At 33.8% G+C, this 14,089-nt stretch overlaps 1 protein-coding gene across 2 annotated transcripts in view; it reads right to left on the minus strand.

Moving 5' to 3' along the window:
* The window catches only part of Cad87A (Cadherin 87A), a 44,069-nt gene extending 34,355 nt beyond the window's left edge, over positions 1-9,714 (minus strand). For both annotated transcript variants that reach the window (XM_053749367.2, XM_053749366.2), the window contains exon 1: positions 9,397-9,714. In XM_053749367.2, coding sequence (XP_053605342.1) covers positions 9,397-9,399 — 3 coding nt within the window. In that variant the 5' untranslated portion in view covers positions 9,400-9,714. The remainder of the gene's footprint in view (positions 1-9,396) is intronic.
* Positions 9,715-14,089: the final 4,375 nt, after the last annotated feature.

Genomic DNA, 14,089 nt, shown 5'->3' on the forward strand with positions numbered 1-14,089 from the left:
TGGTCGTTCCGAAATGCTAGTAGTTTGTAGCTTTGGTAAACATCATTTAATTTAGAATATGACGTGAAAAAGTGCCTGTGAAGGCCTAATTTCTGAATAAATGATTTGATTTTGATTTGATTCTGGTATAATACCACTTCAATTTATATACATATATGGAAGACATGCAATAAGTATCTGAACCTAGTGAAATTTTCTTAACAGTTACATGTACGATATGTATATATACTTATACGATACGAGAAATTCTGTGTCTTCAAATCTGGCTTAAAATAAGACTATAATTTCGCTATTAACTTATATTGACAACATGACATTCAATGAATCCTTGATATCAAGAGAAATTAATGAGGCGACGAATTGCCGAGACTGACATTTTTGTAAACATTTAATATTGTGAGTTTGTAATATAAGTTTAATTTAGTTAGTTTTAATTTGATTTATTTAGTTTTATTTTTATAGATAAAGTGAGTTATTTGAACAAGTTTAATGTAGTTAGTAGTTAACTTTAATTATTTAGTTGTATTTTTATATATAAAAAAAGTGTGAAACTTATAAAAAAACGAAAATAATTATAAAAACTAAAATTAAGGGCGAGCTCTTGTTATAATACCGACTATCGCCGAACCAAGACAGCGATGCCGAAGCGAATGAATAAAAATGCGTAGTTTGTATGAGAGCTTATATTTGCCGCAATGAAAAACCAGCAATCCGGAATAGTTTGGCAAACTGTTCAGCGACAATTTATTACAGCCGGCATTAAGTGCAATGAAAGCATTGTACAAACAAATGTTACGCAGAAATTATGTACGAACTATATTCCTTTTTCTTTCCTTTGTAGCACTTTTAGCGCAGAACTTGTAACATTAATACAAAATCCTAAACAATGAGTTGCACAAGCGTTTCTCGCACCCTTACATCACAGTTGTGCGCGTTTATCGTCGCGATCTCATGAGAAATGGATTGTCGCTTGCCGTGTTTTGTTTTTGGGCAATATGGCAAATAAAGACTTTAAAATTTCTACAGAAATATTGTTTTTGCCAAAAGCTTTTATTGACGTCAGGGACATCTTATCGTGTTTAATAAAATGCCGTGTATTTTTTTGGACTGTAATTTATTTTTATAGTATACAAAACAACATATGGAACAGAGGTGACATTTACCCTGTGTTGCCAGTGTTAGAAAAAACGTTGCTATTATATTAGGTACCATATTAATATATGTTGTTATTCATAGAGATTTATACATTATACGTCAGACCATGTAACCACAGCTGAATATTCAAAATTTCAAGGTTATTTTTCTAAATGATTGAGCTGTGATTATTCGGAGTTAGAATATATGAGCATAAAAACTATTTAATTAACACTCAGTTGAGTGCGACGAACCCTGGTAGAAATCAGGCTTTGCGGCGTCACAGCTCCGAATGCAACCGATATAATGCTGATAATATATAGGGTAAAAATAAGTCAGAAGTCCCGTTTTATGCAAGGGTTATTATACGATACGCTCACTCACACAGCGCCATTTCTCGGTTCGTCGCACTCAACTGAGTGTTAATTAGATAGTTTTTATGCTCATATACTCTTGAGCAGTACCAACATAAAAATATGATATAGCATAACTTGGATATCACTAATGTTTAGTTTGTTATCTAACTAGTGAGTTATGTGAGAACTGAGAATATTTTTTCTGATACTACTAAAAACTCACAATCAGAACTCAAACCATTTTTGTAGGAAATATATATATATAATGCTTAAAAATTATTGCTAGTACGATAGATTAAAGATCTCATGGATAATCTTTAAAATTGTTATGTACTTACACATATGAGGAATATGATGAGGTAAGAGAACTCATTTTTCTGTCTGCGCTATAAGGGACATGTGATACTATGTATATGTGTACTGTACCTGTGTATGCTATTACTATATTACGTTTATTGTACGATATAAATATAACCTTTTGTTTAAGTTTTGTTCATCATAATTGTACTGCTTCTTCATCATCATCATTTCCAAAAACCATCAATGTTCATAGGATCCGCCGAAGTTTGGCAAACTGTTCGACGATAGTATGCCGTACTAATGCCGGCTCTGGCATTAGTAAATGGCAAAGCATAATGTGAATTGTTTTTACAACGTGTCTTTTATCGTACAAAGCTACGCCAGCTGACGTCAAGCATTGAGCTTTACGATTTATGAAGCTATTGCAGCTCGATGTAGAGGCTGGTACGAATTATACAAAATATTTTCAAAATATTTATTTGTGATGTTATTTGAATGCGGCACTTGGCGTTTGAAAATATGTGTCACGACCTGTGGCAACTTATTGGCGTGTGGTTCCGCCCTACTGAATTTTCAAAATTTTTTTTCACTGACTTCACGGCGGGCTTCACGGCGTCACAAATCCGGGAACTGGCGTAGGTGGGAGATCTGAGACAGCTAGTGGCAGCTACGTGTGTGTGTAGTCCTGTGCGGATCTATGTAACTTTATTGTGGAAATAACAATATTTTACACTCGTATTAAGTTATAGAGAGTGCTCCAGTTCATCCAAACGTCTTTTACAAGGAAGAAGTGTTAGATTGTTCATTTGATTCTTGATGATGTTTTGCAGTGAATTATATATTCAAACGACATATTTTGTTTTATTATAAATCCATATCTTTTGATTCTGAAATCCGTTGACCTTAAAACCACGGACGGTATAAAAGAAATACCTGCTCGAATGGGTCACCTACAATAACGTAGCAAAAACTTTAACGTGGCCGCTAACCTCAACGCGTCATTATGGATTTGCTGTAACTGTCTATAATGAGCGGTAACGCATGGTAAGGCGACCACTTACCATTGATGCACTAGCGCTGTTTGTGGGTCAAAATAAATTAAGGTTGCCGAGAAAGTACTGTTTTTAGTATGAATTTAAGTTCAAAGGTGTTTATTCATTTCAAATGCTTTATGATCTCAATGAATAGGTTGTGTGTGTTATACAAAAAAAATTGTTTTATTTTTATTTTCAGTGTTTTAGTTCTCACGCAGAAGTAACGTATATACTAATAAATAAAATGTAGAGTTCAAATTCAAATTCAAATCATTTATTCAGAAATTATACCTTCACAGGCACTTTATCTCGTCAATGTTTATATTTGTAGTTATTTCTCACAAGCTACAAACTACCGGCATTTCGGAACGACCACTGCTGAGAAGAAATGACTCGAATTTTTTCACATTTCAGATCTATATATATATATATATATATATATATATATACATGTGAAATGTGAAAAACGACCGGGCCCAGATTGACCATTTGAGTGAGCATGACACACTTTTTACAATTCTTATTCATCGAATATTTTTTTACAAATCTTATTCATCGAAATACAATCTGGATACACGTTACTGTGCCTGACAACTAGAACATCCAAGCTTGTTAACCTACAGATATGCCTACGGATGACTATGAAATTAATGAGTTTGATTGTCGTCTTTATTTTAAGATAAATGTCCAAGAAGTCTTTGATAATAAGTATTACCAGCTGTTTAATGACATAAGAGGCGCATGACTCTGCGCGCGCATTTCTGCATTTTCTCGTTATGCAACCGCTGCAAGACTGGCATAGTTTTTGCGATCGGTTCTCGACTAGGAAAATGATTCATTACGCAGCTAGAGCAGTTACTGGCAGCCGACAATGTTGTTACAACATTGAAAAAAAAAATGCTTTGCTCTTTTTCAATGTTTTAAATTTAAATCACAGAGTTTTTGTTCTATGTAAATTTTCTTTTCTTCAAAATTGCCAGTAGTTTTTCGTTTTGAAAAATATTATTATTATGATGTGAAAAAGGTATGCATATGAAGGTATAAATTTCGCATAAACGGTTTAACTACAAAATTGGCTGTAATTATGACTGCAGCAATGTCATAAAATGTAAGTGTAATAACGGTTGACTGTGGTAGCTGCAGTTGACTGCGACGTTGAATGTTGATGCCTTTAGGCGATTATAATAAAATCTATCACCAGTGTTAGCAATTGTTATTGCTACTCAACAACACAGTACATCATAGTGAAATATACGACACAAGACACCTGCAAACACCTTTTATAGCTAATCATTTCCTGTGACAAGTCTTCCGGAAAAAATGGCACTATCTCCTATGGACATCCACTTTCTCGACGATAGTTTTGCAGTATTCAACCGCACTTTTCTTAATATATGAGATAAACCAAAAACTTGATAGCTCGATGTCGATAAGATCTTGGCTCGATGCCAAAGATCATCCGAAATGGAGAAGAAAAAGTAGAAAAGCGGATTCTGGATTTCGACACGTAACATTGGGGAATAAAGTAGAAAAATAAATAAATTAATATATTAGGACAAATCACACAGATTGAGTAAGTTGGAGACTAATTTTATGGGATACTAACACAACGATACCATATTTTATAACAAATACATATATAGATAAACATCCAAGACCCGGGCCAAACAGAAAAAGGTCATTTTCCATCAGGACCCGTCCGGGGATTGAACCCGGGACCACTCGGTTCAGAGGCAAGCACTTTACCACTGCGCCACAGATGTCGTCAATATTCCGATGAGAGAGAGTTTTGAAGTGTTTAAATGTCAAACTAACTGGTAACTGAAACGCTTCTTTTCAAACACGTTATTGTCGAGGGCTTTCGTTTTCCTTTTGTCCTAAACAATGAGTCTTCAGTTGTCAACAGCGACTGTTGCACAACTGAGCCGGTGAAATTCCCAGTTGCCTTTTTTGTAAATAATACATCTATTTGAACTGTGTTTTGTACAACAATTTAGATACTTAGTTAATCCTACAATTTAACGATCTTTAAGAAAAAGAGTGAAAAAGCATTATTTGAACTTGCGTCTAAGATCTTAGACTTCATCTCTGCTTCTCATCAGGCTAGATAAATATATGATTATAATAACATAGAGATTCTTTTGTTTATCGATTTTGACTATTCGTAATTTGATGGGTTAAAAATATTTTATTGATAGACAATATAGGAATGAATATTTTTGTTCCAAATTATTTAAATTTTTCTCAATATAAAAATTGCAAAGATCTTCATAAATATGTTCTAAATTTGTTGTCTACTAACCTTACATTTTATTTAAATAACATTTTATCTAAGTACTTCTTAGACGTATTATCTACCACATTGCCATAGCATACGCCCAAACGCCAATTTGTAAAAGAACAACGTTAGAAACTCACAATGGTGAGAAGCGGGTAACCTATTTGCAACATGTTTACATGGTAGATTGAGCACCATGGAAGCTGCGAACAGAGGGGATTTGTTCAGTTTCATTTTGTATACGATTCGTGGAATTACTTTACAAAATCACAAAAACGTATCTGCATATGAAATAGTTTTGTACTGCACCGAAACAGGAATAGTATGCATTGGAGTCTATTACATCCAACATTACAATTTCAATTAATTTATTCATAAAACAAAATATATTGTTTAGAATATGGGATTACAAGTGTACCTTAAAATTATTTACGTATTGGCACGTGAATAATTTTACGTACGCTCGGACAACTATAGGGATTCCGACAACCGATATATGTGTTATTCAGATATTCCACCATTTGCGTGAAAGACTAACAAACCATACATACATGCACACATCCTCACAAACTTTCGCATTTATAATATTACTAAGATTGGGTAAGCTCCTCGGTCCTCTAACAGTGTACTTACTAAATTTATGGCTATGTTTAGTGTTAATTTCCATAGTTGAAGTCCAATTAGTGAAGAATCCTGTTAGCCTTGGCAGTGTGCGGTGCAGTCTACAATCGTCACTTGTTTTGCAATGAATGAGTTACTATTCTGCACACGACTGCATCAGTTGATATAACGAGGTCTTAGAAGTGTTGCCACAATCATAGAATATATACAAATAAATGTTTTAAAAATTTTGATGTGTCTAAAACTTTTACAGAGTGATATTTATATAACAATAATGTACAAAGTATGAAAATTAATGAATATTCTTGATCTGTTTATGATTTTTACTTACAAAATTTTCAAAAATTTAGTGAGGTAGATTAAAGGAAATTTTATAGATTGTTACATTATTTTCAGTTATGGCTACGAAGAGAGAAGCTTCTTCTTTGAATTAAAAGTAAATTAGAATAATAAGTAATTGAAAGTCATCAATACTATCGACACTCAAACATTTTCCAGAATTGAGCCACTTCAATAGCTTCAGAGCGAGCTGTCTTAGTGCCTTACTACAATTGTTAAGTTTACTACGTAAGGCATTAAGGAATGATCTTACGAGCTATGGCTACGGGTTAACAACGATTAGCTAATTACAATACCCAATTGGTTCGTATGAATGGGCAATTAACACATCATAATGAACAGAGGTTATCAACGGCTTTTGTTTTCAAAATTTGCTTTTCCCACAGCCTTGTCGCGGGACAAAAGTATTTGTGGAAAGAATTACGCAAAGGTTAGTCATTAGTCCAAGTTTATGTGGTTCAATAGATGGTGTAATGGATTTTTAGATAACCATGGAACAATACTTAACTTTCTTACGTGATCGGCGTGAAGTGGGAGAGCTCTGTTATGAAAGCGAAGCCTAATATTGTAAATAAATTTTGAATTTGAATTTTTGAATAATATTGGAGCGCCAATAAAATTAAGGTGTCAGAGCAGAAACTCAGAATGAAGGTATAAATTTATTTCGAGTTTATGAGCGGTCAATTATGCAATTGATGTACGAAAATTTAAATGTAAAGAAGTAAAGACTGTTTCATATCCCGTCTTCGTTTTGACTTAATTAAACGACGAAACAGACACAAATTGAGGATGTCTAATTGAAATTTGTATTAAACATTGGTGTGTTAGACCAGCACGGCCTCAAATCTAAAATGTTTTTTGCGAAATACCAAAATACGTTAAACAGGTTTTTTCACTTTTTTCGTGTCTGCGCTAACGAATGAATCACGCACGCATCTCCTCAATTATGTGTCCGTCTGCATTTGGTTGTATTTCCTTACCATATTGTGGTAGTTTTGTCTTAGTGCTTCTTCTGTTTTGAAACATTTTATTACCTCTTTAGAGGAATTATTTTTTTATTTTCTACCTTACATGTATTAGAAGACAAGACTTTTGTCAGATTTACTAATTACAATGTGATAAAAAAGTTTTTTTTTTACTTATCACGCTGATCCTAAAAATGTTCATACGTTCATGTGGATACATTTGAACACTCACTATTGTTGGAAAATGTTTCGTGTTTTCTTTTAATCAATATGTTATAATATTTGCTACTTTCCATAGAGATTTCAATTCTGTACATAACTTTGTCAACACTCTTGCATTATGCACTTTTCGAACTGTATTATCATTATTTTCGAAGCAAAACTTCTATGCAGCAAGTTACAAATGTATACTTAACACGTGCGTGACCCAAAAATCGTAATAGAGCAGTGTTTCTTTGGCGAAAGTCGGAATGATTCACAGGTACTCGTTGAATAAATCGGACAATAGCTTGCGATGGTCTGTCAATTTTGTAACAACCGGAACCTGAACAGTCAATCTGTTGTTCATTTCTTTACTACTGTATAGGCATAAGGTTCCTTAAGAAGCTCGATTGCACGCTTGGCCTTCGGTAGTTAAGCCACTTTTACAAAGGTCAGTCATTCGATGGGTGACCAAAAACGTATTATCTCGAGTTCCGTGCTTCAGAAATTCGTTGGCGTCGGTTGTGTTTGCAATTGTTAAAACTTGGCAAGTTATTGGTCTGGGTAATGGGTGTGGCTAATACTCCTCATTTGTTTATAAGGAAGACCACTGTCCCAGCAGTTCATTAAAACTGGTGAAAACAGTACATTAAGCTGGTGAATGGAATGAAATGAAAACTGGAATGAATACATTATTCTGATCAATCGAATAGAGTGTAGGTTTTCTCGCGATGTTTATCTTCACAGGATGCATTTGGTAGGCAAATTTGACTACTAAGTATATGAATTAAAAATCATATCATTAAAGATTATTAGATTATTAGACATTTTTGGAAACTTTTAACCATAAGTTTATTCTTTGACAGTGTTTTTATATAATTTTTTGATTATTTACCTTTTCCATATTTAATTTCTATTAAGCTTTTGTTTTAGTTTGTGTATAATACATATGTGTATATTAATCGATGTATTTATTATATACATATTTTTTTATTATTTTTTTTATTTCTTTTATCTTATTTTAAATTGAGTATTTTTTTTATTTTTATTTTCCTTTGTTTAGTTGCACTTTATGACACCGCCTTGCTATCTCCGTTTGGTCTAATAATTGACTGGTAGAGAATGCCATATATTAACGCCATTTGTACATTTTGTGCAATAAAGTTCTTAAATAAATTAGCAAAATTCCATACAAGTTATCACACCTTTGTATCCACCTTGCAAATTACCTTTACAATATTAATAGATCTCTTAAACTTCCTCTATACTGAATAAGTATAACTTATTTTTAAACCTTTAATTTTACACTGCAATTTATAATAATCAACAAAATCTTATTGAGATTTCTGTAATAATATCGTTCCACGAACAGTTTGGTAAGTTTCTGAGTCACTCCAGGCTTTACGACGCTATCAGAGAATGTTGCTCTTGCGGTTGGACCTTTACCGCAAGGTCGTCGGTTCACTCTCGACTTGACACATTGCTAAAACTCAACTTGTAACTGCTCTAACTACTTTTAAACTACAAAACTTGTCATCTATGACAGCAATTTATCAATGAATGAGAAAATGAGAATGAAACTATAAATTTATAACGGCATGAAAAGGATTCATGGTCGATTTCTGTGCGAATAATATGATCTTATTTATTGAATTGAGAATGTTCTTTATATAGTACCTAGTGGCTAACATTTATCAATTTTTCTGTGTGAATAAGGATATCTTATTATGATGATGATAGGATGATTATTTAATTATCACGATGAAAAGCACTACGTATTTTTTCTATAACAACTATAAACTATTCTAACACTTATCTATCAAAATCATCATCAAATTTCTTCTCACGGACATTGATTTATTTTCGTGATTAAATTCAAACACATATATTCATTGATAATGATAATTTAAAAAATATAAAATTAGCTAGGTATATATAAAAGTAAAAAAATACCTTGAGCAGTTGTATTTCAAATTACAATTAATTACAATTTAATAGATATAACGATGTCAATTTGTACGATAATCAATCATCTACACAATTACATATAACAAAATTGAAAAGCAATTGTACCAGTTATAAATATAACTTGTGATTATGAAGCAATAAAAAACATATAATCAAATAACGAATGCGTAACCAAACTAGTGCAGTTTAAGACAGCTTACCATTGATTTTCGTGTGCCAAAATCACAAGTGACGCAGCATCCTGTGTCTTATAGAAAACTGGCTCGAAGGTAGCCTTCTCAAAAACAGAACCCACAAAGTTCACACAAGACACTATACCGTTACTTCAGGCCAACAAAGCCACATCACTAGATCACTGTACTATTAACACCACAGAAACGATAGCTACACGAATCTAATTCAATATTACATGTTTTCATGAACACGGATTTACTAAGCAAAAGTTTTATAATGCACTAAATTAATATAAAAACAATGTAACTCTACTCTGTGGAATTCGGCTAACAACTGACACAGACTGACGTTTTCGTGTTTACGTTACTTTACATTGACACTTGATACGCCATCTCTTTCTAACTACGATGATTGAGAAGGATAGCGAATGATTAGCATGCCTTGTGCAGAAAGCGCGCTCTTGCGGAGATGCCGAGTACTAAGATTGGATTGTCATTATAAAATGGTTACTGCGTTATCATCTAGATGGCATTAAATATTGATTAAAGATGTTAATAGGATGCTTTCAAAGACATTTTAAATTGAGTTGAAAATTCTTTATAGATGGCTGTACTGTTTGGTTTTAAAACGACGGATCAACACAGAACAACGTATAGAAATTATATGAAGTTTCGACGTACTCAACGGGTCAGTGTTAAAAGCAATCTAAAACAGTGGAGCACGAGCTGTAATTCGACGGAGCTGTAATTCATTCAGTAAGTTAACAATAAAAAAATTACTGGCTTCCCTGCCAGTATTTTTTTTTTAATTTTTATTATATTTAAAAAACGACTACTTGGAAAATTTAAAAATTAAATGCTCAAAAAAGATTATAAATATATTAGGACCAATCACACAGATTGAGCTAGCCCCCAAAGTAAGTTCGAGACTTGTGTTATGGGATACTAGCTCAATGATACTATATTTTGTAACAAATACATATATAGATAATCATCCAAGACCCGGGCCAATCAGAAAAAGATCATTTTCCATCATGACGATCGAACCCGGGATCTCGGTTCAGAGGCAAGCACTTTACCACTGCGCCACCGAGGTCGTCAAATTCCAATAACATTGATAATAAACATCATATTAATCGTTTTTTCGTACCTACTTACAAGCATTTTAGTATACCTATAATATAACTTCGTAAACATTTAATTTTGCAAATTTTGCCAATAGCAAGTTTTTTTTTCACAAAAGACTAATCAAGGAACCTCTCATCCATTCAAATGAATTTACAGGTAATCAAAATCAAAATCAAAATCAAATCATTTATTCAGAAATTAGGCCTTCACAGGCACTTTTTCACGTCATAATCTAAATTAAATGATGTTTACCAAAGCTACAAACTACTAGCATTTCGGAACGACGTAAAAAAAAATAGCTTTATTTTAAAATTCGTTATTTATTTATTCTTGGGAGAAACAACATCTATATGTCGCAAATAAAATAAACATCGAAAAGCCAATTAGAGGTCCCACTAATAAAAGCAAAATGGAAGTAAACAATTTTTGAACACTTAAAAATAATGAATAATTAGATAATCGACGTCTAGTCGATGCAGCGCTTGAGTCGATTGACGTAACTGCTCGCACGCAGGAGGTAAGTATTTTGTGGAAACAACAGGAAAATGAAGAAGCGCTGTATATCTGTACATTTTCGTAGGTACTTTAAATGAGATAAGTGCCAAGAGATCAGGACCATCAATAGGGCGTGTAATAACTTTGTGCATATAGACAATGTCAGCAATTTCACGTCCTTTTCATGGGGCAAGAGGTTATCATCTTAGAATCTATCTAATTGTATAAAAGATTTTTTAGTATCGATACTCGCATAAATGCTGGAGGAGTTATGCAATGGACAGGGTTAAATGACGAAGTTTAGGGGAGGCTTTTGCCCATCAGTGGCATACCATAGGCTATTAAAAAATCTCGACACTCGGATATCGAACAGGAAATTATTGCTGCTTAATACACTATAATATAGTTTTTTCCTGATGTTTCCTTAACCGTACGAAGTAAATAAGATAAAAATCATTACATATTATAAAAAACCTAGTCCTCTACTGCATCTGTCTGTCGTCAGCCTACTCAAAAACTACTGCACGAATTTTTTGCGGTTTTTACCAACAGATAGTGTGATTCCTGAGGAAGATTTACGGATATGATTTATAATATTTTTACCCGAGCGAAGCCGGGTCGCTAGTAATATATAAAAAGGAAAGCGCTTATTGTGAAAGATTTTGTGCGAGAAGTTTTCCTTTTCACTCTCTCTCTGTCTCTTATCATATTATCTCTTATCGTGACACTGCGAAGTCTGGGATCAGTAAAAGTAAACCTTAACATTTCGAGGATTCGTGTGTGATTTCACGACCGGACACCTGCATGACTCATTGGCAATGCTATTGTCACCTATCACCTGCCAAGACAAGGCGACTAAGGAACACATGTTCCTTAGTCGCCTTGTACAACATCCACATCCATTCTACACAGTGAGTGGTTAAAAATTGAAAATTCATTGCATGAGTCAGATTGTGGTCAACAAACTCATCGTAAAGTACGGGCGATCTACGAGTAATATTAAATTAAAATTCCCTTCTCAAAAAAAATATTCCGTTCACTAAATGATACACGTAGTCGTCATAAATCTACAAAAGAACCACAAAGTTATTGTATCGAACGCATCTAATAAGTTGTACAATCTAACTGAAAGCCGTTAAAGGTATCATTGTAGAGGGAGTATACAGCGATAAAGCGCGTCACGTGAATAAATATTTTTTCATTAATATAATTATGTACTTTATCCTAATCCTAACTAATTATAAAGGCGAAAGTGAGTTTGTTTGTTACCCCTTCACGCTTTATCAACATAACCAATATTCTTGAAATTTTGCATACGTGATATGAAGTATGGAGAAGGACATAGGGACTTTTTATACTGGAAAAATAAATACTCTCGTGGGGAAATTCACGCGGGCGAAGCCACGGGAAAAAGCCAGATAATTATATTTTGAATTATTTTACCTACTTGTATTAAGTTTTTCTATTATTTTAATTAATTTATATAGAAATGGGTGATTTCTGCCATTTTTTTTACTCCATTGGGATGCCTAATGGTACGAGACTCAGTATTTTTTATTGTATGTATTTAACAAGACAGCAAATAATAGGTAATAAGTCTACCTATTATTTGATTAGTCTACCTATTATTTGATTAGTCTACCTATTATTTTGGTAGACATACTACCTATTTTTTGCTGTTTTGTTAAAAACACTGAGTCCGTAAATGGGATTACGCAGAGAGTTTTCCCAATTTATTAAAAAAAAAGTTGGGAGAAATCGAAAAAATTCTAAGCGTCAACATCTTTTATCTCTCTCTCTCTCTCTCTAATCTTCTCATGTTTCCAGTTGAATTCGGGACTTATAGATTTGCGAAGCCCAGAGGAGAATATAGTGTGGTCCTATTCTACAGCAGGACCACACGCCATAAAACATAATCTCAACTCTGTAATTATTATTAATGACAAACTTAATGACAAACTTAGTTGGTGCTCAACTTTTTCCTATCATGTCAACTCGCTAAATTTATGAGAACCGAACAACGTCACTGATACAGTAATATCTGTGGCGTTCGTTACACACGTCTTGGGTGGTGACACGGTGGGGCGCTCTACTGTGATACTCTCTCTGAGTATAAAAGCAAAAGCTCCGCGTTACTCAACGCCGACGTGACAGTACGTCACTGGTGGTGCGCGACTGAATTGTCATTTCACTCTCTACGGTGCAGGGGGACGCAACATTCGGCTGATAATAAAAATAATTACATGAATTCTAGCTGTTCCCATGTTAAGCTATTACTGCTCAGTAGAACAGATGGGAACAAAGCCAAGGTTCTTCATTGTCAGGAAGCCGCGTTAAGTATTTTCATTTTAAACTATCAATCTGCATTGGGTACACGTAGTGGGTCGTAGTCGTGGCCTTTCTTCTCGAAAAATAAAGAAGCAGTAATCGCACTAGAAGTAGTCAGTACTTTTGGATTCATAGTCAAAACATTTTTAATAATGATGTAAATTCGTTCTCCTAATTTTTAATATATGTATAAGACCTATACATATATGTTAATTGACGTCCTTGGGGAAAAGGCTGCGGTGAAGTTTGTTGCGCCGCTTCTTCTTCACCTGCGCTTTGGAAGCTGGCAGTAGACCTAGTTTAAGTAATTTTTTGACGTCAATAAGTGATGTATATCATCCTAAATTGAATAATTTTTTTTTTAATTTGAATCATTTATGTCCATATAATATTGCATCCTTGGCTAACACGCCTGAAAAAACGCTGAAAGTCCTATATATTATTCGATTTCTATTTACTTATACGACACAGAAATATTATTATGACCAATTTATTTTGACACTTGTCGACATGTGCTTCAATGTTAAAATAGGACCACTTTTAAAAATATATCTACTCGTAAGGATGTCTATGGAATCTTCAAAATTGAAGGTTTATTGTAAAGCTAGGACACCGGTCACAATCAGCCGGAAATGAAATATACAACCGGAAACACGATCACATATCTTAGAGGCTCAATTCACGTGTGGAAACGGGACAAAATGTTTGGCAGCTCTGCATCGCGACCGCATCATTTTCCAGTGGGGATACGTAGCGCCGGCGCCGCGGA

This window comes from Plodia interpunctella, chromosome 9 (genome assembly GCF_027563975.2).
Source record: "Plodia interpunctella isolate USDA-ARS_2022_Savannah chromosome 9, ilPloInte3.2, whole genome shotgun sequence".
In the NCBI taxonomy this organism is placed as follows: domain Eukaryota; kingdom Metazoa; phylum Arthropoda; class Insecta; order Lepidoptera; family Pyralidae; genus Plodia; species Plodia interpunctella.